We start from the raw sequence: 26,171 nt of genomic DNA on the forward strand, positions 1-26,171 counted from the left end.
CAGCAATGCTGTCGACTTGTATATATCCAAATAAATGAATTTTGTTTTGAATTAAATCGAATCCTGAAATTGATGTCAGTTCCCAGCGCTACACTTTACTCCTGCTTAAGACAACGCTCACACTTGTCGTCCTCTTGTGTGTTACTGCTTTAACCCTTCAGAACCTGAAGCTAAAATAGGTGTTTTTCACACATTTTGATTTTTTGACTGTAAAATTCTAAAATAATGTGCTATCTTCATGTGCAAGGTGTCATCTTTTTCAGAAAAAGATTAGCTTTCAACAAATTACAGTTATTGACCATTATTGTGTGTGGTGAGTTTGTAAATAGAATTTAAAGCTGCAGTCCGTAGCTTTTCCTCTTTGTCGCCATCTCTCTGTTCGAAATCTGTAACTGCAGTGATTCGCGGAATTATCATCTTTACGTGGGTTGTAAATCGGCATGAAACAGCGCGGATGAACACAGTGTTTTGAGGCGAGTGGTGCTGTCAGTCACCGCGCTGTGTGGATACTGTCATACAGAATCACAGATTCACTTTTTGAAAGTTTGACCAACATAAGAATTTTCATAAGAAAATGTCTTCTGAACAAGTAAGTAACATCCATTTTTGTTCTGACCAACTAAGGGGGAAAAAGCATTCGACATGATAAGCTTCGTTAGATTTAATCAACGCGATTTACAGCAACCGTGCAAATTATAGCCTACTTTGTTCTCAAATTGTTCATGTTAACAACATCAGCATTGCGTGACTAATGTTAAATTTAATGTGTTTTATGGTTACCTGTGTAGATCAGAATTCATATTCTCCATAATAGCAAAACGAGAAAGGCACAACGAAGGAAACTCCATAACTGTGTGAATTAAGAAAACGTACTGTTACACGATTGAACTATTGAAATGTCTTACTTGTTCAGCAGAAAAAAGCCGTCTCTTCTTCCGTTTCGAACCCCTTCAAAACACGGAGTTCACGCACTTTTCAAAAGCCCCGCCGATGTTTAATCCTTGTGTTCGCATGAGACGGTTTCTTTCTCTTTCTCTAGCCACCTTAAATCCGAAGTACGAAGTCTTTTGGGTTTTATAACTGCTGAATCTCCAGTTGACACTGATGATTGTTGTTTGGATCTTTCTGGATGCCATAAGTTTAATTATGTAAAGTGCTGCGAGAAAAGCCTATACATCTAAACATCTCCTCACGCGCAGTATTGCCGGCTAGCCGAAACTCCTTCTTTATGTGTACGGGTGTGACGTCATGACGCAAAGACATGCTCGAATTTCCCGCGGAAACCCACCAGTACCACTGGAATTAAAATCATTATTACAAGCTAACCGTTTTGAATCTAGCTATGGCAAGCAGATAGTTTTGACCACTGGCAGAATAAGTTTTTTTTAATATAATTATTTTGGATTATTTTTAACTTAAAAAAGTTACGGACTGGAGCTTTAAATAGACAAAAAAATTAAAAAACGAGAATACATTTTCTGATTTTTATTTAGAACAAAAGGAACTAACACTTTAAAGAAGTATAATACATCAGATACAAGTGTTTTTTGTGACATTGGGTTGCACAGTTTTCATTTAATACACTTTTTTTCATACACGCACACATACAAATGCGTCCATTCATTCATAGGCACGCACACATACACATGCATACACCACATGTAAAGATACGTGAAAGAGTAACGGCCATCCGCCTCCCAAGTTTCATTAAATATCATCCCAATCCCCTCTTCTGCTGTCTTCCACTTCTTTCGCGATGTATTTGTAAGTTTCTTTTACTTTTTTATGCAATCCGAAACACTCTAACCTGCCGCGCTTCGTATCTCTCTGTTCAAATCCTTCCTTCCCGCTCTGCCAGAAAGCTGCTGTCATTTGCTGACGGAATTACCGTAATAAGCCGTATATTGCCGAAAAGCGCATGTTGTCTACTGTCAATTTGAATGGTTTTGATATGGTGCGAACGGTTGAAGAGTTACGGTACAATGAATACAGCTTGCTTGTCTGTGTCGGCGACGACACAGTCGGTTCTAAAGGGTTAACAGAAGTGCATTAGTGTGTGTTTTAACACTCGTTCCCGTGCGCAGGTGTCTGCTCCAGGGCGCTGAGCTGTCCCTGGCCACCGGCCGGCGCTACGGTCTGATCGGGCGTAACGGGCTCGGGAAGACCACTCTGCTGAAGATGCTGGCGAGCCGAAGCCTGCGCGTGCCCCCACACATCTCCATCCTGCACGTGGAGCAGGAGGTGGCCGGAGACGACACCGTGGCCCTGCAGAGCGTCCTGGAGAGCGACCGCGTCCGAGAGGCGCTGCTGAAGGAGGAGCGCTCGCTCAACGCACACATCGCCAACGGGACGTACGTACGCCTCACTGGCCAAGGCCTCACACACTCAAATATGCTAGTGTTTGTTTGAATCCAGGGTTTGACATTAACTTTTTTGGTTTTCCAAAGTTACGAGCCACTCAGCATTTTCACTGGCCACGATTTTGACATCGATACCAAAGGGAAAAATCTGCCATATAGTTATCTCATGTATATATCTGCATAATTTGGTAGGCTATATTAGGCTGCTGTAGCTTTAAGACCTGACGCACGGACCCATTATACTGTGCGAGTACAAAATCTGCGGGAATAAGTCAAATTAAGCGCAATACGAACACACTGAAATGAAAGCCCTGTGACAGTATTCATCCGGAGCAAATGAAACGAGTGAGTTTAGTCCTTTTTTTTAATTTTATTTTTTAAAGGAACATGCCGACTTTGGTGGATATGGTGAATAAGCTAAAGTCCCAAAGTGTTAGATAAGTCCACACACACCCTTTTCATCTCCGTGCGTGCCGTAACTCTGTCTGACGCACCCACCGCTAGCCTAGCTTAGCACAAAGACTGGAAGTTAGTGGCTCCAGCTAGCATACCAATCCCAATAAGTGTCAAAATAACACCAACTTTTTCCTATTTATATGTTGTGATTTGTATAGTCACAGAGTGTACAAATAACATATGAGACACAGTCATCTTTTAACTGTATACACACTGGGGACTATATTCTCTGAAGGCGAAGCACTGCTAGAGTGATTTGACACAATATTGTCTGTTTTTGTCAATGAAAATGTTACATATAAAGCCACAGCAGAGCGATTGTGTGGTGCTCTGAATGAATTTGCATTTTGAATGACTCGATTGGGTGAACCAATCGCCCACTCGTGAAGAAAGCCCTTCATTACTGAATGAATCAGCCGTTTGAATGACTCAATGACTTACTCAGGGCCTGGTTGAGTTAGTTAGTAGTTTGTTAAACTGGCGGTTATGGTAAGGGGCGGGACATTCCCAAACACACTCGAAGCACTCGACCAATCACAACACACTGATCCAGCCGACCAATCAGAGCACAGTGTGCTTTTCAGAAGGAGGGGCTTCACAGAGACAGGAACTAAACAGAGCAATACTGACAGACTGGGAAGAGAGGAGCCGCAACAATGGAGAATATGAGGGAAATAATCAACATTCAAGCAGGAAAACCTGCTCTAGACGCTGTAAAAGTGCATAATAGGTCCTGATTAATATATTTCTATATATATAATAGATTTCGTTTTAGCTAAAACCTCTGTTTCTGTGTGTTTCCTTCAATCTTTCAGTGCTGAAGGGTTAGAAAGTGTCCGTCTTTCTGAAATTTATGCTAAACTGGAAGAAATTGAAGCCGATAAAGCGCCCGCCCGGTGAGTAGAAAAAGATTTGCATGTTTATCAAATAAATTAGTCTTTTCATCTGAACAAGATAATTTTACACATAATTTTCATGTATTTGTAGATCAGGCTTCCATATTGTTATTCCGGACATGTAAGCGTAGTCAAACAGTGTGATGGAAAAGTCATGTGATGCTCATTTTCCCCCCCACCCTTTCAGAGCATCCGTCATCCTTGCCGGTTTAGGCTTTTCACCCAGAATGCAACAGCAAACAACCAAGTGAGTTTGTAGCCGTGCAATGACGGCTGTTGTTTCGCTCTTATAAATCTTGTCTCTTCATAAGCGAATCCTTTATCAGTGAATACGTGTTGATTTCTTAATGGCTGTAGTGGATCTTGATATGTGTGTGTGTGTGTCCTGTAGGGAGTTTTCTGGAGGCTGGAGGATGAGGTTAGCGTTAGCAAGTGCCCTGTTTGCACGGTGAGTTTATTATATGATGGTGTATTCTATACTACAAATAAATGTATTACACTATTATTTCATAATTTTGTGAAATTAATGTTATACACGTATAATTTAAAAGGCTGGATGGTTAACTGGTCAGATTATTCAAAGTACTTTGTGATGATGATGATGATGATGATGATAATGATTGTTTTATCTGATGCTATTTTTTCAGGCCTGATCTTTTGTTACTTGATGGTGAGTAAAATGTTCTGAATATGGTGGTAATATTGATAATCTGCGTTAAATATTGATGCATATCTTGTATTCATCACTTCTACACAGAGCCCACAAACATGTTGGACGTAAGAGCCATCCTGTGGCTGGAAAACTATTTACAAGTAAGTGTCTTCTAGGACAGACTAGACGGTTCAATGGTTTGCTTTAATGGCTGACGTTTCATCATTTATCAGTTCTGAATGAAAACGAATGGCATGTAAAAATGTTTTAATGGCCGAAATCTGATAAGATGGACGTTTTGGAAGTAATCGTACCTTTCTTTCCCCCTAGACATGGCAGTCCACCATCCTCGTGGTGTCTCACGATCGTAACTTCTTGAACGCGGTGGTGACGGACATCATACACCTGCACTCCCAGCGGCTGGAGAGCTATCGCGGAGATTACGAGAACTTCATCAAGACCAAAGAAGACCGACTGAAGAACCAGCAGAGAGAATATGAAGCTCAGTTACAGTACAGAGAACATATACAGGTATCAACCAGCGTCTCTGCAGAACATCTTCCTACATTTGTGTGAAATCGGGTCCTTAAAAGTCTTAGTTCACGCAGAAATCATTCTAATATGCTGATTTAGTGCTTTGTTTTAGTGTTATCACTGTTGAAAAAGTTTGAGGCAAGTAGTGTTGTCAAATATTCGATATGTATCGATACTGAAATATCTGAAATGGTTCCGATACTCCTTTTCTGCAGTATCGATACATCAACACCAGCTGCACGTTCTTGCTTTCTCTTTTTCCTGACGCTGAATTGACACAAACCCGCCTCCGCTCACTCACTCATTCGCTTCGGTTGAATAGTGTTACTCGGCCGGGGTTGCAGGTATTGCACATCATTTTAGTCACTGATCTATACAAGTGCCGCGCACATGAAGCCGCCTCTCACACAGCGAGTACTAACATTGTGTTATTTTTCTTGGCTTATTGTGCTTAAATGGTCAAATACACACAATATTATGTCAAAATGCCCATCTTGCCTAATATTTAGGTAAATGCAGTCAGTTTTGTAATGTAAATAGTTTGGGGACACACACACACACACACACACGCATGTTGTGTAATAGTATAACGGATCCGTGCATACGCTCTTAAAGTGACAGCAGCCTAATAAACCTGCTGATGTCTGTCATTAATGTTAATCAAAGAACAAAAGACACTCACTCCTCTTGACTGAATAACTTTAGAAACTTTGATTGTAAGCATTAAAGGGGCTATATGCGTTTTTCTGAAATTTAAACTCGCGACTGACACCTGTGGCCGAAAAACAGAACTGCTCTTCCTTTCTGCTCGCTCTCGCAGTTGTGAACTGAAAACAACACCGTGCTATTTCAATGAACAGTGTTACCTTTTCAGAAGAAAAAAAGCCATTTCTGGGTCACTTCGTATTCCCAACACAGATCTGAGCTCCCTCCAAGGCTCAAATGCGAAGCCGATGTTCACTCTAGTCCTTGCTCGGCGCCGGTCGCTCTCAATCTTCGATCTTTTTCGGCCACTTGTCAGGGGTTTGACTTTTTTAGTCTTCTGTGGAGTTACTGTTGGTGTCCGAGTTGTCCTGGGTCTCTTCTGTGTATTCGCAAAATCCATTGCACTGCTTGCGAGTGTAGGCTACTTGCTGACTAGCGGTGGTGGCAGAGTGATCTGAAACGTTTAACATGAACAGTGTTGTGCTAGTTACTAAGAAATAGTAACTAGTTACAGTTACTAGTTACTTCATTCAAAAAGTAACTCATTACTTTGTTGATTACTTACACCAAAAAGTAATGCGTTACTGTTAAAAGTAACTTTTTAGTTACTTTAAAAAAAACATTCTTTAATGTTCCCATTAATGCCCTTTTATGCGTTATGGTCTATACAAACACAAAACTGACTTAAACAGAAAGTAATTTTTAAACACTATTTTATTTGAATCAGACCAGCACAAACTGAATATATCACAAGGATTTCTGAGGTGACTCGCTGACTCGCGATCTTCGCAGTAGTGAACGCGCCAGAGAGAAATGCACATTTCATATGGATTATATAAGCAGAGAGCAGTCGGTAGTCTGTTTTCTTTCGTTTTGAATTGTTCTGTTTAAAAGTAGACATGTCTGTGAGGCAAGTAGGTTACCTTATACGCCGAGTTTCGGTTCATTTATGAGACGAGCTCCAGTTCACGCGCCGGCGCCTCCATTTCGTGATTATCTATCGTCTGCTATATTTACTTCTTATTTATTAAATCCAGGCAATTGGTTAATTACATTGAAACATTGATTAAAATTAAGATACAGTTAATACAAAACGAAATTCACTTTAAAGAAAGGTTTTGTGCTTTCTGTTTGATGTCTCTGCAAGTATTAAAGCATCTTTTAGTGCCGCTTTCAGAGCGCGTCGCGTCCGTAACGGAGAACTGTCACGTCCGTAACATTGTTTTTTCCTCATAAATGCGAACACTAAAAATAAAATAAAATGAATATTTTGTTCTGTGGAGACTGAGAGCCAACCCTTCTTCATTCGGTGGGTAGTAGTTTGCGCAGTGTAATTCACATAATTACTAGGCTAAACAATATTTATTTTAGGCCTATAAAATTCAGCCCGTATAAATGTGCATTTTCTAAGCTTAGAAAATGGACAAAATTAATTTGATTCTAATGTAACATTATTGTGAAATTGATTTATTTATAGGCTATTTGCTATTAGTATAGTAAAGCCTATGTTTTTATCCAACTAGGCTATGTGTGGGCCTTATGTAAAACACGGGACAAATCGCGTCCCTTATTGATTTGATACGGACGGAACAATTCCGTATTTTAAGAGACGGGTGCCAACCCTACCACCAACAATGCGTCGCTGCTGTAAACAGGTTAGGCTGTAGGCTACACTTCAGCCAAAATTAATTAATTTAAAAAAGTAACGGACAAACGCACCATATGGTAACGGTAACGGAGTTAATTTATTTAAAAAGTAATGCGTTACAGTATGAGTTACTGTCAAAAGTAACTGCGTTACAGTATGAGTTACTGCCCAACACTGAACATGAACGCGCTTGACGTCACAGACAGCGCGGGGAAAATCCGACCCGACAGAAAATAGGAAAAATAGGATACAGGCTTATAGGTGCACCCACTGTGAGCGGACAAGGTGTCAGTATGCTCATCAGGAGATGTTTGAGTCATAAATGGTCAAATAAAAAGGCTATTGTTACGTTTATTTTGGGGAAAAAGTTGCATATAGCCCCTTTAATCTGTATTCAAGTTCAGTATTAATTTCTGTAGTGTTTCTTACCCGAATGCTACTTTTAAACCCACCTGGAAACCTTAAACCCATGTTTATTTCATTTGTATTTTATTTATTTGTGCTATCGTTTGCAATTTGTTTATATGTTCTTCTCTTATTACTGACTGTTACTTGTTCAGAGTTAAATTTAGTTCAGTTTCAAATTAAGCCTCCTTGTGCTGTGTGAAAGCTATTGCAACAAAATTACCCAAATTATCAACAAATCACGAGATGATAATATTTATATGGCAGTTTTTCACCAATGTATCGAATATCGATATTCTTCAAGGTATCGTGTCGAAGTTACAAATTCCAGCATTGTGACAACACTAGAGGTAAGTAATAGAAAGAAGAAAGACGTAAAAGACAGAAATACATACTTTTATTCAGTGACAGTTTCTAATAAATGCTTTTCTTTTGAACTTTCTATTCATCAACGAATCCTGATAAAATAAATGTGTCACGGTTTCCACAAAAATATGAAGCAGCAAAAACATTGATTGTAAAAAAAAGTTTGAGCACCAAATCAGCATATTTGAATGGTTTCACCTTTTAAGGACATTGATAGTTTATAATAATTGAGCATCAGATCCTCATATTAGAGTGATTTCTGAAGGATCATGTGACACTGAAGCCTGGAGTAATGATGCTGAAAATTCAGCTTTGATCACAGAAATAAATTACACTTTACTATATATTCACATAGCGAACAGTCATTTTAAATTGTAATAATATTTCACAATATTGCTGTTTTTGCTGTATTTTTGATCAAATAATTGCAGCCTTACTGAGCATAAGAGGCTTCTCTCATAATATCTTAATGATTCCAAACTTTCGACCAGTTGTGTAATTTCTATATGAATTATGGCTGCAACAAAATGTGAAAGAAGAAAAAAATGTGTATTTTCTGATGTCTGCACGCATCACAAATATTGCGAGTATTATTTGATGGATGTGTGTTTTCAATGCCTGATGCTGCACAGTTTCCACCAAACATGGACAGTTATGATCCACACACAACTCATGTTAATGTTGTGCTTGTGTCAGGTGTTCATCGACCGCTTCAGATATAACGCCAACAGAGCGGCTCAAGTGCAGAGCAAACTCAAGCTGCTGGAGAAACTGTAAGTGTGACTCGAGCAGCTCATGTTTATTCACTGATCAAACACACACACTCGCTCACTCGCCTTCTGTGTGTGTGTGTGTGTGTGTCACAGGCCTGAACTCAAGCCCCTGGTGAAGGAGTCTGAAGCCGTCTTACGGTCAGTTTCGCTCCGTGTGTCTGTGTGTGTGTGTGTGTGTCTGTGTGTGTCAGATTGTCAGAAGTGAACGTGTGTTTGGTTGTGATCTCCAACAGTTTCCCGGATAACTTTGAGAAGCTGTCTCCGCCGATCCTGCAGTTGGACGAGGTGGAGTTCGGATACTCGCCCGACCAGCGGCTCTTCAAGGGCCTCAGCGTCTCGGCGGATCTCGAGTCTCGCATCTGCATCGTATGTGCTCGCAATAACACCAAACAACTCTGTCTAGCTCCACACACCAGCTCCAGAGCGCACTGGTGTTTTCTGAGGCGATCACTGTGATTACCATTTATTAAAAGCCCAATTTTTTAACTTAACAGCTGTGAAACCTAGATAGTTATAAATATATATTTAGTTAGGGGTTTCCCCGCAAGGAAACGTGCATTCATGTCATTGTTCCTCATTAATGTCCTTTAATCAAGAGACTCACCAAGCTGATTGTCAACCGAAAACCATACAGACGTTTCCATTTAAAGGTTTGAATACGAAATATCCATTTAATATCTAAAGTATGGCTTTAAACCGTGATGATATTATTTATGTACTTTAAATATAATTTAAATTATCATTTTTAATTTAAAACTATGATGCAAGAACAAAGTGCAATATTTGTTTGTCGCCGCCATGCTTCATTTTAGAGGAATTCGCTTTGGCTACTTTTAGTAATTTATTAAATATTTACTAATATTTTAGTAAATATTTAGCAATTACTATAATTTAAGTTGTTTAAAAATATCTAATAGCCTCAATTATACAAATAATGTCACTGTGAAGAGCAGCGCGTGAGCCGTGGAAACGGAGGGAGGTCGTTTTATTTATATTTATTTTATTCTATTTTACAACTTTGTTACATTTATATTTAAAAGCATTTTTAATAGCACATTCAAATAAAACACTTGGGAAAATAATATTTCATAATTCAGAAATTAAACGGAAAAGTTTTATGTAAGCTGTGCCATTTCAAACTGGCATAACTCCACTAGAGCCATAATATGCATAACCATATTTAGGACACGCACGTATCGGTGTGATAGCCGAAGCAAGTATTCACTTCAACTCCATGGGTTTAGGTTTGGTTTGGGGGATCAGGGTTAGTACCTAGTTATTACCCAGTATTATTAAACGCTATAATAAGCGTCATTAGTATGTACATGTGGAACAGGACTGTAAAATAAAGTGCCACCAGTAACTCGTTTCAGTTACCCGAGAGCACATCATCCTTCATTGATTGTGTTGATGTCTGTAGGTGGGAGAGAATGGCGCTGGTAAATCCACTGTACTGAAGCTGCTAATGGGAGAGCTGACGCCCATCGACGGTGTCCGATACGCCCACAGGTGAGCTTCACTGCCACACCCAAGCCTGTAACCTGTCCGTCCGGCTGGCTGCCTCTCACATGTCTGTGTCTTTTCAAACAGAAACTTGAAGATTGGATACTTCAGTCAGCATCACGTGGATCAACTGGACCTCAATGTCTGCTCAATAGAGCTGCTGCTGAACAGATTTCCCGGTAATGCCTCAAATTGGCACTTACATTCTCATCAAAAATCATCAGGATTACACCCCTGACCCCTACAGAGACACTTCTGCCGTCTCAAGTCCTGTTCATTAATGAAGATATTATCACATCATTCACACTGAGAATATCGAACTGTTACTCAAGTAATATTAACTAATAACAGTGCCATCCAACCCACCCTGCATTACTTGCCAATGAATATTGTTTCTGACAGTATTTAAAGTCCCCCTGCAATAATTGTATCCCGTAAAACTCATCTTTGATCACCATATTTAAACTTTTTTCTCCTGGAAAAAAAATGTCATCGTCTTAAAATAGCTTGAATGTAACTCGACACCCTTGCCTCATTTAGTATGCGTGGTTCTATGAATATGCAAATGAGTCCCGCCTCCACTCACTCACTCAGCGCAGAGATCCATTGGTTGACGATCACACGTTGATCTGATTGGTTACAAGGTCGTTTGTGACGTCAGAAACACCAGCGATTTCAAACCGTATTTTTGAGACTGTCTTTGGTTCACTGCAGTTTTAAGCAGAAAAGACTCAGCAATGCTGTCGACTTATGAATTAAGTCCATTTAGCTGAAGTTTGAAGCGTGTCTGTGTTGCTGTGCTCAGGTCAGACGGAGGAAGAGTACCGTCATCAGTTGGGTCGGTATGGCATCACGGGGGAACTGGCCACGCGGCCGGTGGCGAGCCTGTCAGGAGGACAGAAGAGCCGTGTGGCTTTCGCTCAGATGACCATGCCCTGGTAAGACACTAATCTAACCCGTTACATTAATATCATTGAGATACAATTATAGATGTTTTTTTTTTACTTTTATATTTTCCATTTAGTTAAAGTTCTACTAATTTAGTTATTGTTGTTTGTTGTAAATATATAAATATAGTTATTTTTTTATTAATTTTTATTTCAGCTTTAGTTATTTTAGTACATCAAGTTAAACTAAATGAAAATGAGAAATTTTGTGTCAAATAAATTAAGTTTCTATTTTGTTCTAATAAAATATAAATATCCCACTAGAACAATGTTTTGTTGACTTGTGTACTTTACACAAGTTATCCCAAATATTTCCAACAATGTTTAAATCCAGAGAAGTCCTCAATTTAAAGCTGTGTCTTTGTTATTGTTTTGAATAAGCGACCTCTAGTGGTGAAACTTTCATTTTGTGCCTTTAACAATTATTTTATCTCAAGTAACAAAATTTTTACTTTTTAACCCTGCTTCTAACGGCCAATTACACCTGCATTTACATCAGCTGACCCTCAGGCCCTGTTTACACTCGCTATTACGATGCGTTTTGGTGGATCGGATCACAAGTAGACGAGAGACGCATTCCCGTTCACACCTGGTGTTTTAATCCGTCTTTTGTCCACTTTCACACACTTCTGTCCTGATTTCTTCGAGGGGAGGGTCTATGGACGGGTAAATGTTTTTCAGATCTTTCGATCTAATAGACTAAATAAGCTCGTGCAATTCACAAATGAACACACCCGGAGACGACAGAAACACACACGGAGAGCTTCAGCTTTAGTTTCTGCTCTGACAGACACAAGACCAGCCGAACGCTGTGAGTGTGTGTTAGAGATCAGGAATGATGAGGAACATTGTGTTTGGGACATTTTTCATCTTCAAACCAAACTTGTGTCTCCAGCCGACAGATAAACCCCGTCTGGCTATCGCTCTTCTCATAATGTCACGCATTAGATCAGTAGACGGAGAGAAGACGCTCTTTAGTGGCTGTTTGAACACATTCGATCACATGAGCGTTTACACTACGAAAGCAATCCGGTCGAATGTGTTTTCAACTTCCTCTGGAAGTGGTCGACAGTGGACAAGCTCAAAGCCTCTTAAACCCCGTTTACAGCTGTGTTTAGTGTCGTCTACTAGTGATCCGATCGACCGAAACACATCTTAACACCGGTTGTAAACGGCCTCACTTTCATCCCTCACTTACGCCCTCTGAACCGTATTTACACCGCATGACCTTCATTTGCACGTTCACATATTCTGACTTTCTGACTTTCATTTATAGCCCCAACTTCTACATTCTGGATGAACCCACAAATCATCTGGACATGGAGACGATCGAGGCCTTGGCAAAAGCCCTCAACGTTTTCAAAGTAAGTGCAGAATCTGCTAATGTTGTCCTGCACTGTGAACAAGCAAATCTGATGTGATTACAGCATTTTCATCATGTAATTGTAATCACTTGATGTAAAACAAAGCAGCAGGGAGTAGCAGCAGCTAATTAAGTGTTGTCTGCAGAAACTTGACTTGTGTGTGTGTGTGTGTTTCTCTGTCAGGGTGGTGTGGTTCTGGTGTCCCACGACGAGCGTCTGATCCGGATAGTTTGTAAGGAGCTCTGGGTTTGTGAGGCCGGGCGAGTGCACCGCGTGGACGGAGGCTTTGACGAGTACAAGGATATCTTACAGGAACAGTTTCGTCGGGAAGGATACTTGTGATAGTTTCCTTTCGAGACGTCTGTTTACCTGCTCTCCATTACAAACACCAAAACTGCCATTTGATGAGAGTGTCCACAGTCCCACGCCAGCAGGTCGGATGTTCTCCCTCGCCAGTCGGATGTTCTCACTCAAACCCATTCAAACTCCCTCAATCATGCGGCTCAGACACGTCCTCCGGGTTCAAGGCTGGACGCTTCCTGAACTTTTATGTAGAACGACATATTAAAGTTGAAAGAAAGGCGAAGTGGACATATGCACTAACAGATGTTATACACCATACCGCTTTTAAAAATAACTCAAAATACAGTAATAAAATAATAACTGTCCAAAATGTTTTATATTGTGTCAAGTCACTATTGTTAATGTTTTTCATTTGGTAACCAGATCCATCAGATGTAGTTCACTTGCTTAAAATAATGCATTTTGTAGCTTCTCATTGTCTGAACAAATGTTTTATTTATTCATACAAACAAGCCTATCACACTTCCTTAAATTAGGGGTTGGCGATATGACCAAATTCTTATTTCACAATAACTATATTTTTTATTTTTTATTTGTATATATATATATATATATATATATATATATATAAACAAACATGTAGTTTGCATGTTGCACCCAAGGTCAAAAAAACACTTTTCTCACACAAAATGTTATTATATATAATACATGTTCAGTTTTACCATATCCCAGCACGAGTCCTCATACTTTGGAAATGCATGCAAAGTGGATTGGCTTCTCGACAACACAAATCAAACTCTTCCAGTCTCAGCTACAACTACATGAGGCCGGGTTAAAATTGACTTTTTGTTCACCGGCAGCCAATGAAGACCATAGGCTAGCATTATGCAAATGTCTTACAAACATGCGTGGGTTCGAACAGGAAATAAGAATGTAATCGCTGAACAATCGTTTTTAAGCAGTTCAGAAGCACTTTTTTGGGGGGGAGAAAATAACAACCTTTTGAATTCACAAACAGCTCTATTACACACTGCATGAACGGTCATATTCGAAAAGCATAATAGGACAACTTAATTTACATTATGAAACCCTTCACACGGCAAAGAAAGTTGAATATTTAGCTACAATTTATTTTAATCTGACATTTTGTACGTCTGAACCGTGCATTAAAACTAGGATAGATCACCCAAAATGTCATCATTATACAACAATTAGAAAAAAACCTTATTGATATTGTAAATTCATTTTAAAATTATAAATTAATATTGAATAATAAGGTTTTATATTCTTAAAAATTTTACCAAAAGAAGACAAAACATCAAGTTTTGCATGTCAATTTAGACTAAAAGACTAAATATCGTGTACGAGGAGAGTGACAGATTTGGTCTCCAAACCCTCAAAGCGTTGTGTAATCACTCAGCTCCAGCAATCATGGAGGGAAAGAAAGCGCAAGACAATCTGGGTTTCAAAAAAAGAAAAGAAAAAAAAAGCCAGATTGTCTGCTTCTACTATGTTCCTTAGAAAGAAATGGTATCTGTGAGGATTTCATAGTACTGAGACCGCTCTCATTAGAGTCACAAATGATTTGCTCTTATCATCCGATCATGTTTCTCTCCATTGGTGTTACTCGATCTTAGTGCTGCATTTGATACTAACGACCACAACATTCTTTTGAATAGACTCAAAAATTATGTTGGCATTAGTGGAAATGCATTAGCATGATTTAAATCATACTTATCTGACTCTTATCAGTTTGTACCAGTAAATGAAGAGAGAGTCAAGTCAAGTCATCTTCATTTAGCGCTTTTAACAATGGATTGTTTCAAAGCAGCTTTACAGAGATAAACATATAATTTAAGGTAACAGATTGTTTTGGCTTTATAGCGGTTCTTGAATAATGTTATTTCCAGCTAAAGTTAATTTTTTTGATTGATTCACCTCCGTCGAAATGATCCGACTTTAAACGTGAACCTGTGATTAACGCTGACGGCGTTCACATGCTCATTCAGAATTGATTCTATAGTTATGTGCTTTTGAAAATATGTGCGCAGGTTTGTAATTCCATTCAACCCATGCCTAAACAAACTACTTGTCTTGCCAATAAATTTTGATACAGAATTTTGTTTTATTTTATCACTTCGGGGTACGCGAGCCGGAATTCACAAGGCTTTATCTGTAGAGTGGGAAAGGGATCCTCCATAGGGAGAGGATAGTGGATACTTCAGCACTGCATTGTCATCGGGTCCAGGCGAATCTCCTTCGTCAGATCTGGACACGGCCTGGATCCGGCAGGCTGCGGGAAAACCTCGGGATAAACAAAGACACTAATATTAGCGTAGATGCCATTCTTCTTATGATGTAGCGAGTACATCAAGATTTAAGGGAAGTGTTCCCAGTTCCAGCTGACCTAATCTATGCAGCCTAACATTGAATTTATAGAAGTCTATAATGTATTATGTGTATGCTAGGTCAAAGAGATGTGTTTTTAGTCTAGCTTTGAACTGACAGAGTGTGTCTGCTTCCCGGACAATGGTAGGAAGACTGTTCCAAAGTTTTGGTGCTAAATAGGAAAAGGATCTACCGCCAGCAGTCGATTTAGATATTATCAACTGGCCGGAATTTTGAGATCGCAATAGACGTGAAGGACTATAATGCGTTAAGAGCTCGCTCAAGTACTGCGGAGCTAAACCATTTAGTGCTTTGTAAGTAATCAACAATATTTTAAAATTTATACGATGTTTAATACGATGTTGGCGTCAATATAACACGCTTCGGGTTTTGGGTAGGTTTAGGTCTGGGGTAGTGTTAGGGTTAGACCACTAGGAGGCGCCATATATCTGCGTCTCATATGGCGCTGAGGGGTGCCGATATGGATATGGACGCTTGGATATGGACGCTTTGGCAAAAGGGTCAGTGTATTGCGCCTTGGGATGAGAACGGGCTCGCTATTTTATGGTTTGTATGTAGTGTATATAAAGTCCCTTTCCCACTCTACAGATAAAGCGTTGTGAATTTCAGATCGCATACCCCGAAGTGATAAAATAAAACAAAATTCTGTATCAAAATTTATAGGCAAGACAAGTAGTTTGTTTAGGCATGGGTTGTATGAATTACAAACCTGCGCACATATTTTTAAAAGCACATAACTAATTCTGAATGTGCATGTGAACGCCGTCAGCGTTAATCACAGGTTCACGTTTAAAGTCTGATCATTTCGACGGAGGTGAATCAATCAAAATTAACTTTAGCTGGAAATAACATTATTAAAGAACCGCTATAAAGCCAAAACAATCTCTGTTACCTTAAATTATATGTTTATCTCTGTAAAGCTGCTTTGAAACAATCCATTGTTAAAAGCGCTATATAAATGAAGATGACTTGACTTGACTAATAGGGAGCCAATGCAGTGTTGACAGAACCGGGCTAATATGGTCATATTTCCTGGTTCTGGTAAGAACTCGAGCTGCGGCGTTTTGAACTAGCTGTAGTTTATTTATTAAGCGTGTAGGGCAACCACCCAGTAGAGGATTACAATAGTCTAGACTTGAGGTCATGAGCGCATGAACTAATTGTTCCGCATTTCCCAATGATAGCATATGGCGTATTTTACATATATTTTTAAGATGGAAAAATGCAGTTTTACAAATACTAGACACGTGGCTTTCAAAAGAAAGGTTGGTATCAAAGAGCACACCCAGGTTCCCAACCGACGACAAAGACTTAACAGAGCAACCATCAAGTGTTAGACAGTATTCTGGGTTATTACGTGTGAAAGTTTTTTGTCCAATAATTAGAATCTCTGTTTTTTTCAGAATTTAGTAGTAGGAAATTACTAGTCATCCAATTTTTTATATCAGCTGTGCATTCCGTTAATTTTGTGAATTGGAAAGTTTCGTTAGGTTGTGAAGAAATGTACAGCTGAGTATCATCGGCATAACAGTGAAGACTAATGCCATGTTTCCTAATGATATCTCCTAATGGTAGCATGTACAGAGTGAACAGCAGCGGTCCTAGTACTGAGCCTTGTGGTACGCCATACTGAACTTGTGATCGATAAGACATCTCTTCATTTACTGCTACAAACTGATAACGGTCAGATAAGTATTATTTAAACCATGCTAATGCAATTCCACTAATGCCAACATAATTTTTGAGTCCATTTAAAAGAATGTTGTGGTCAATGGTGTCAAATGCAGCACTAAGATCAAGTAACACTAATAGAGAGATACAACCACGATCGGATGATAAGAGCAAATCATTTGTGACTCTAATGAGAGCAGTCTCAGTGCTATGGTACGGTCTGAATCCTGACTGAAAATCCTCGCAGATATCATTTCTTTCTAGAAAGGAACATAGTTGTGAAGATACTGCTTTTTCTAATATCTTTGACAGAAAAGGCAGATTCGAGATCGGCCTGTAATTGACTAATTCTGTAGGATCAAGTTGTGGTTTTTTAACAATCGGTTTTATCATAGCCAGTTTAAAGGTTTTTAGTACGTATCCTAGAGACAAAGATGAATTAATGATATTAAGAAGAGGATATATGACCTCTAGAAACATCTCTTTCAGTAGCTTAGTCGGTATAGGGTCTAACATACATGTTGTCGATTTAGATGATTTAACGAGTTTGCAGAATTCTTCCTCTCCTATAGCAACAAATAAATTAAATTTTTCCTCAGGGAGACTACAATGCACTCCCTGATGCGATACGGTGGTAGACGGTTGCATAGTTATAATTTTGTCCCTGATATTATCAATCTTATAAGTGAAGAAGTTCATAAAGTCATCACTGCTGTGTTGCTTGGACACTTCTGGGGTTGAAGCTTTCTTTTTCGTTAGTTTAGCCACTGTTTCAAATAAATACCTAGGATTATGTTTATTTTCTTCTAATAGGTTTGAAAAATAAGCAGATCTAGCAGCTTTTAAAGCCTCTCTGTAAGCAATCGAGCTCTCTTTCCATGAAATCCAAAATACCTCTAGTTTAGTTTTTTTCCAGGTGCGCTCCATTTTTCTGGCTGCTCTCTTAAGGGCCTGGGTGTGCTCGCTGTACCACGGCGTTGGAGTATTTTCTTTAAAGCAACACCATGTGATTTTTCCTCAGCGGTCGCCCTACAGGTTGGAAGCAGAATTGTCCATTACTGCTGTCGTAAATAATTTAGCCTTCCGCAGCCGACTGTCGCACGCGCACGCTCGCTGTTTATCCAGCACCGGCTTTGGAATCAACAATGGCAGACATCCTAACCTGCAAGAAGTCATTTCAGGGAGGTATATCTTGGTGACTGGATTGTTGACGGGGGGTGGGGGTTGACTAGCTTTCGTGAGGCACACTCGCAAGGTCTCTCGCTCTCTCTCTCTCTGCCGTCCGCGCGCTATGTATGTTATGCGCCCAGTATGTTCTGTCTCGCATGCGCGCTCTAGATTCCGGCAGATCTGAACTAATTTGCGGGCATCAGGGAGACGCAGGAGACTCCCGGGAGACTTGGGATGTCTGCAATGGCCACAGACAATTTGAGGAAGTGGTGGGGGAAGTGACGTATGCCGTAAAGCAGTCGAATTTTGTAGTTCTTTTTGTGCACGGGTTCCTACCCGAAACCCGAAGTTACATAGTGCCAGTAAAAGCGATACAGACCACGTCAGGCTATGGCAGACGTGTCATTTAACTTATTTTAAGTCGATGTACCATCACAAGGGTCTTGGAAATATATTATGAAGGTTGAAAAACTACATAGTGTTACTTTAAACTTCTTTGAGCGCAACGGAGCAACTGCGTCTAAAGTGCTGGAAAAGAGAGAGTTAAAAGTTTCTGTTGCAATATCAAGGTCTTCTAAGCTATCCGGGATAATGCAAGGCTTTGCAGCCTTGGCTAAATGTAATTTACATGAGACTAGATAATGATATGAGATGTCATCGCTCTGCTGCAGAATTTCAACAGCATCAACATCTATTCCATGTGATAATATTAGATCTAGAGTATGATTACGACAATGAGTAGGTCCCGACACGTGTTGTCTAACTCCAATTGAGTTTACAATGTCTTTAAATGCCAATCCCAATGCATCTTTTTCATTATCTACATGTATATTAAAATCACCAACAATTAGTACTTTATCTGCAGCGGGGTGCTCCGATCAGGATTTTCGGGGCCGATCACCGATCGCCGATTACTGGAAGCTGTATCACCCGATACCGATACCGATCACAGGGTCTATTTGAAGACTTCTTTTTATCATGTAGCATTACTTATTATACTATATTTAACAACAATGTACATTAAGTATTACATTTAACAGAAGACAATGCATAATGAATTGACACCTGTGTATTTATTTGCAAGCAACATGAATTAACATAGCAGCTTGGTTATTGGGAGCAGCTTAGGGCTTGACATACAACTTTCCTGTAGAATATAAAATAAAATGAATAAAAGACAGAACATCTGAGTCTTTAAATTTAGCTTTAGACTACTTTAAACTAAAAACAGCAACAAAAAAGGCTATAGCCAAAATAATGTTTTGAGTCAGTCAGCCATCAGTTTTTCTAATACACTTAAAGGACCACAGGTAGTAAAGTGCACAGCAAAAAAATAAAATAAAAAAAACTAACAACTTCCATATCTGTATCTATAACTTTGCTTTTTTCTGGGATGCCTAGTCAGATTTTGTGGGCATTTAGAGAGGAAGAGAGAGGTAGAGAAACCTTTTGTGTGTGTGTGTGTGTGTGTGTGTGTGTGTGTGAAGAACCCTTGCAAAATTATTTTAAACAGATTAAGAAAGCCACCACTAGGCTACTGGTCACATCTATGGTTAGATTGATTTTTTTTTAGATCCAGTGAAGTCTGTCCCACCATGTACCTAATATAAATAAATAAAACATCTTCAGTTAACTAGCAAATCATTAATTTAGCTCGGTATTAAATAAGAAATCTAGCGCTAAAATGTGTTTTTGAACTCAAGCTGCGCGCTCGTTGCCGCGGCGATCAGTAGCATGGATACAGTGCTCTGTGCCTCTCGCAGTCTTCACTCGGACGCGCACTTCAATCTATCGCCGTTGCGGACTCTATTCATTCCGGCGTAATCACAAAATAAAACACAAACGTATCCTTGCTTGATATAACTGTAACCGCTGATGAACAAAATCAGTTTTGATGAGAGAAAAAAATATGTACGAGTGATTTGACGGACGCACAGTGTTGGATACATTTTTGTCATTGGTTGTTGCGTTAAATCTTACCCAGATACAATATTGCTATTTTCTGATTGGCTATTGTGTAGCTCGACGAACAACACCAGAGGAAACGCGCTTGATTCATGCCGGTTCCACAGTGAGAGCGAAGCGGCCAGAGTTTTGGCCGCTGCGGCATATTAAATATATTACAAATAGTTTTTCAGCGTGAGAAATACAATGTGTGGCGGGAGAGCGTGACAAAAGACCGAAATGAGTGACTGTCACGCTCAATGCTTGACACTTGAGAGCCCTGTTGTAGAATTGCCAGACCGGTGAAGCCATTTTTACCAGGGCGAAAAAAAATTGTCTCGCGAGTTTTGCGTCATCTGATCGGCTTTTCTGGATCGGCCTTTATAGAGACGGCCGATCACACATCCCAAAGCAATTATCGGCCGATTATGATCGGCGACCGATCAATCGGAGCACCCTTGCCAGCCAATACTAATTCTGATAGAAAGTCCGCAAATTCTTTGATAAAATCTTTATGGTGCCCTGGTGGCCTGTATACAGTTGCCAGCATAATTCTCACATGTGATTTATCGTTTACGTTTACACTATATATTTTTACATTAAGCACCAATACTTCAAAAGAAGTATATTTAAAACTAGATTTCTGAGTGGTTTTGAAAATATTACTATAAATTACAGCAACACCTCCCCCTTTGCCTTTCAGACGAGGTTCATGTTTATAACTGTAATCTTGTGGGGTTGACTCATTTAAAATAATGTAATCGTTTGGTTTTAGCCAGGTTTCTGTCAAACACAGCACATCAAGATTATAATCTGAAATCATATCATTAACTATGATTTTTTGAAGTAAGGGATCGAATATTCAGCAACCCAAGCTTTATCATTTGCTCATCTGTATTATATCTGTTTTTTATTTGTTGAACATCAATTCAATTTTTAACCTGACGATTTTTGGATTTCCAAATTCGGGGAACAGACACAGTCTCTATATGATGATATCTAGGTGAAAGAGGCTCTATGTGATGGGATTTATCTGACGTTGGTGACGTGAGGCCGCTAGCTGACGGTCAGTTTAGCCAGTCTGTCTACTTCCTGACCTGAGCCCCAGATTGTCATGTTTTATCTCTAAGACTATGAGCCAAATTACTAGAGAGAAGAGCAGCACCAGCCCAGGAGGGATGGATACCATCTCTTTTCAACAGATCAGGCTTGCCCCAAAAACTTTTCCAATTGTCTATGAATTCTATATTATTCTGCGGACACCACTTCGACAGCCAACCATTGAGTGAGGCTAATCTGCTAACTATCTACAGTGCCTGACATCGTACTTGCGAGTTCACACACCTCTTTAACCCTCTATGGTACGCAATATGATATCAGTGAGGAAAAAAATATTTGTTATGTTTTTCCTGCTTAAAATTGGACACTATAACAATTTCAATAAACATTATCATTATTTTTTTTATTATTTTATTAATTAAAAGTTTGTTGCCTCAAGGCAACATTGTACCACAATGGACAAATTGAAACATTTGACATTTTCATGAAGAAAAAAATTATAGATTTATTGAAAACATCAATTTCTTTAACTAAACACTTGAACAAACAGATTTATCAAGTTTTTAAAGAACTACACATTTCATATTTTATAAAAAGTAACATTTATTATCCAGCTGTTGCCCTCAGGCAACATTGTACCATCGTGGAACGCAAGTACTACAAACCATCATATCCAGTTATATCAAAAGATTACAATCGGTTGTTGTTTCAAGGTAAAGCTTTAACAATCACCATAACCTTATCCTAATATGAAGGCCAGGCCTCAACAACAGCAAGATCAAACATGTGGAAGACCTCCCCAGCAGACCTAATGACCCGTGCGAGGTCAGGGGGGACTGACCCCCCCAGGGGCCCGACGGGAGCACCGCAAAATCCGAGAACCTCAGAAGCAGCGCCGCCTTCATCCTCTGTGGCGCCACACGCCCCTGTCCCACTCACCAACTATTTGTCCAATTGCCCACTATATTGGCCAAATGTCCCGTCGACCCCCCCCCCCCCCCCCGACCACTCACAAGCCACGCCCCCGTCCCACAATCCTACTATTTGTCCGATTGCCCACTATAGTGGCCAAATGTCCCGTCAACCCCCGCTGACCACTCACAAGCCACACGCCCCCGTCCCAGAACCCACTATTTGTCCGATTACCCACTATAGTGGCCAAATGTCCCGTCGACCCCCCTGACCGGTCCCAAGCCACGCCCCCATCCCACAAACCCACTATTTGTCAGATAACTCATAGTGGCCAAATATCCTGTCGACCCCCGCTGACCACTCACTAGCCATGCCCCCATCCCACGAACCCACTATTTGTCCGATTGCCCCCTATAGTGGCCAAATATCCCATCGACCTCCGCTGACCACTCACTAGTCACGCCACCGTCCCACAAATCCACTATTTGTCCGAGTACCCACTATAGTGGGCAAATGTCCCGTCGACCCCCCTGACCGGTCCCAAGCCACGCTCCCATCCCGCAAACCCACTATTTGTCCGATTACCCATAGTGGCCAAATGTCCCGTCGACTCCCGCTGACCACTCACTAGCCACGCCCCCGTCCCACGAACCCACTATTTGTCCGATTACCCATAGTGGCCAAATCTCCCGTCGACCCCCGCTGACCACTCACTAGCCACGCCCCCATCCCACTATTTGTCCGATTACCCATAGTGGCCAAATGTCCTGTCGACCCCCGCTGACCACTCACTAGTCACGCCCCCATCCCACAGATCCACTATTTGTCCGATTACCCATAGTGGCCAAATGTCCCGTTGACCCCCGCTGACCACTCACTAGTCACGCCCCCGTCCCACGAACCATCTATTTGTCCGATTGCCCCCTATATTGGCCAAATGTCCTGTCGATCCATGCTGAGTTTTCAGATTGTAAAAATGCAGATACATTTAGATAATTCAAACTCTTTTCCTTACAAATAAAATATACTTGTGTTCAAACCTAGTATACCTGGTATGGCCTTATGTGATTCCATTAAGGTACAATGTTGCCTCGAGGCAACATGCAGTTTTATGTAATTTCCTATGATACATTTGATGATATATAATGTAATGTTTTTGAAAATACTTCTTTACTTACCAATGAAGGTGACTAAGATTTTTTGTAGTTGATTATCTGGACAGAAATTAGTGAAAAATGCCCTTTTCAGTGGAGAAAATATGGAGCCATGTGACATGTACACTAGAGGATGGATACCCGAACCGAGCCCGACGGGATCCGACGGTACCCGACGGGCCGGGCCGGGTTCGGACACATATTTTGAAATGACGTTCGGGTCGGGCTCAGTCACGTCGGCGCAATAAGGCATTGAACATTTGAAATTTAAAACAGCTTATTATAATGTTTAACTGGATGCAAATGTTTGTTTTTGTGATTAAAATAAATGTAAAATATTACCCTAACATCCATCTTCATGTGTGCGGAAATTTGTTTATGTTGCTGTGACAACGCGCAACACGTGCGTGCATAATATTGCATATTTGGCTACATGTGGCTGGCAGCACAACGATGGAAGACGTTAAAAAGAAGTTGGCCTCAGGAGATTTTAAAACCAGCCTAAACATTGAAGGATGGATTATGAAAATAGATCCCATGTTACAGTTTTATTAGCCACACAGTTTTCGAGGAAAAATGGTAAGAGTGATTTTCATTTAAATAAGCTGCATTTGTGTTACGTTAATGTTTTGTTCTGTTAACTTGGGCAATTTTTGGTAGACCTAGCTTTGTTCATTTAATTTCAATTGGCTATTTGTTTGGGCCTCTTGTGCGCGCCTGTGTTAACATGCGCTTTGTTGGCCGTGTGCGGCGCACGCTGATGCGTTGGGCACATCTGTAAACATTTCCGAATGCCTTCCAGTTGCTAAATAAAAGCGGGCTTTCTACACAAACAAACGTACGTGTCATTAGTAGGCTATGAGAATTTTTATTTTTTATTTTTAACTGTGTCGGGCTCGGGTCGGGCTCGGACATAAATATCTTAATGCCTGTCGGGCTCGGGTCGGGTTCGGTTACTGCCCTGTCGGACGCGGGCCGGGCTCGGACAGAAAAATGTGGCCCGATCCGCACTCTAATGTACACGTGTGCTGAAAGAGGGAACACAATGGACCCCTGTGGGTCATGTGTCCACTCTTTTGCACTTTCATTGGTTAGTATTTGAGTTCCCCTCCCCTTAGAGAGCATTGACCAATAAAATTGTATTAATTTTTATTTAAATAAAGCTAAAATAGACTATGTTGCCTGGAGGCAACACCGTACCATAGAGGGTTAATATTAATTTTGGTGATCTCCAACTGGCGGAGTCGAACATCATTAGTGCCGACATGAATAATGATCTTAGAGAATTTACGATTAGCATTAGCCAGCACTTTTAAATTTGATTTGATGTCAGGCGCTCTGACTCCCGGCAAACATGTGACTATGGTGGCTGGTGTCTCTATTTTCACGTTCCGTGTGATCGAATCACCAATTACCAGGGCACAATCAACAGAATTCTCAGTGGGTGGGCATTTATCACATATAAATTCTATATTGCCATCGGAGAAGGCTATACTAAACATATGACATGTGACACAGGTGACAATAACAGGACAAGAAGACATTACTCACCGTGTTTGTTGACTGATTCTTACTTACCTGGACTTTATGAACTCAAAGGCGCGGGCGCGCGAGAGAAAATAAATAAATAAATAAATGAGCGCACGGGTGGCGCATTAGCAGGCTAACGTTAGCGAGTTACTAGCGTGCTGTGTTAACAATAACGGAAGCTAGAGATGTAAGGTTAATCTGAGATGTTGGGTAAGCTGTATTTAGTAGTATACTGCCCTGCAAAGGCAAAATACCTTAACTCGCTAGAGTGTGAAACTGAGAAAAATGACTTTAAAGTTTCTGTTTTGTCCAGACAAAAGTATTATAGGTAGGACTCCCAAAATTTGACAACTAGTTGCTATAATGAAGAAATGTTTGTATACAAAAAATCTTGAGCTCAAAATTTACCTTTGACCCTTATTTGGCAGTTACTGTACTCTGCCTTTGTATCATGTGCCAAAAATAAGGAGTCGTGCAAAGGCAAAAGGCAGTAACTGACATATGATCAATATTTACTTGCTGTTCCCCATACTTACATCCATTATAAGAACCCCTAACCAAGGTCTAGCCATCATGGTATGTGTTTTAAATTATATAGAAGACCTTTGGTTGTTCCTATTTAGTGCTATAATGATCAGGATAGTACGGCAACATAAACACAGTTGAACAGTATGACAGATAAGTTACTTTGCAGTATAGTATGTGCAGTAGGAATAAATACAAGAAATATTTTCACAATAAAGATAATTTAATTATAATTGAATACAGAGGTATATTTATTTAAATGCAATATATAGAGTAATATTTATTTAAACATTAGACCAAGACAGTAGATATTAGAGACTGCTCATTCCTCATCCTCCATGTTCACAGGCAGCGATACCCAGAACGCCCTTCTGCTGGAAGGCATAAGAGGACACAGTTTTTTAATAATTTCAGTCTTCTTGCCCTCTTCAATCCCCCGGTCGTGTGACCTGAGGAGAGAGGGTACATTCATGCTGAACTTCTTCTGAAAGTCCTGAAAGTCCAATTCAATGAAGCTTTCATCTGTGTGGGTGAGCTTGTAAAATAAACTCATCGACCCACGTCGCAGCTGAATTTCAGCCATTTCGCTCAACTTGTGGGCCGTCTTGACCTTCGTGGTGGAATGGCCATCCCTCCAATTCAGTACATTGGCATTTTTCATATGTAAAGCCTCCACTTTTCCAGAGTTGGAAGTGGCCACTACACTAAAAAAGTCCTCATAGTCATAGACAGCACCGCCAGGCCTCCTCTTCATCTCCAGCTCTACCCCATGGTGAAAACTGTCAGCGCTCATGAAGGTGTGTCCCTTTTCAAAGTACTTCAATGTGATATTCTCCCTTTCCGAGGTGGCAGCATTGATGGTGCAGACTAACGTACTCAACAGAC

General features: G+C 40.2%; 1 protein-coding gene across 1 annotated transcript in view; it reads left to right on the top strand.

The window, feature by feature from the left end:
* The window catches only part of abcf3 (ATP-binding cassette, sub-family F (GCN20), member 3), a 172,627-nt gene extending 159,340 nt beyond the window's left edge, over positions 1-13,287 (top strand). Inside the window, exons 8-22 of the mRNA XM_056265626.1 lie at positions 2,085-2,351; positions 3,632-3,712; positions 3,900-3,959; positions 4,104-4,160; positions 4,360-4,382; positions 4,470-4,525; positions 4,695-4,895; positions 8,719-8,795; positions 8,889-8,933; positions 9,029-9,161; positions 10,216-10,304; positions 10,386-10,477; positions 11,104-11,236; positions 12,522-12,609; positions 12,793-13,287. Coding sequence (XP_056121601.1) covers positions 2,085-2,351; positions 3,632-3,712; positions 3,900-3,959; positions 4,104-4,160; positions 4,360-4,382; positions 4,470-4,525; positions 4,695-4,895; positions 8,719-8,795; positions 8,889-8,933; positions 9,029-9,161; positions 10,216-10,304; positions 10,386-10,477; positions 11,104-11,236; positions 12,522-12,609; positions 12,793-12,951 — 1,561 coding nt within the window. The 3' untranslated portion in view covers positions 12,952-13,287. The remainder of the gene's footprint in view (positions 1-2,084; positions 2,352-3,631; positions 3,713-3,899; positions 3,960-4,103; positions 4,161-4,359; positions 4,383-4,469; positions 4,526-4,694; positions 4,896-8,718; positions 8,796-8,888; positions 8,934-9,028; positions 9,162-10,215; positions 10,305-10,385; positions 10,478-11,103; positions 11,237-12,521; positions 12,610-12,792) is intronic.
* Positions 13,288-26,171: the final 12,884 nt, after the last annotated feature.

Source organism: Rhinichthys klamathensis, unplaced genomic scaffold (assembly GCF_029890125.1).
Source record: "Rhinichthys klamathensis goyatoka isolate OS25496 unplaced genomic scaffold, OSU_Roscu_1.1 h1tg000011l_1, whole genome shotgun sequence".
In the NCBI taxonomy this organism is placed as follows: Eukaryota; Metazoa; Chordata; class Actinopteri; order Cypriniformes; family Leuciscidae; genus Rhinichthys; species Rhinichthys klamathensis.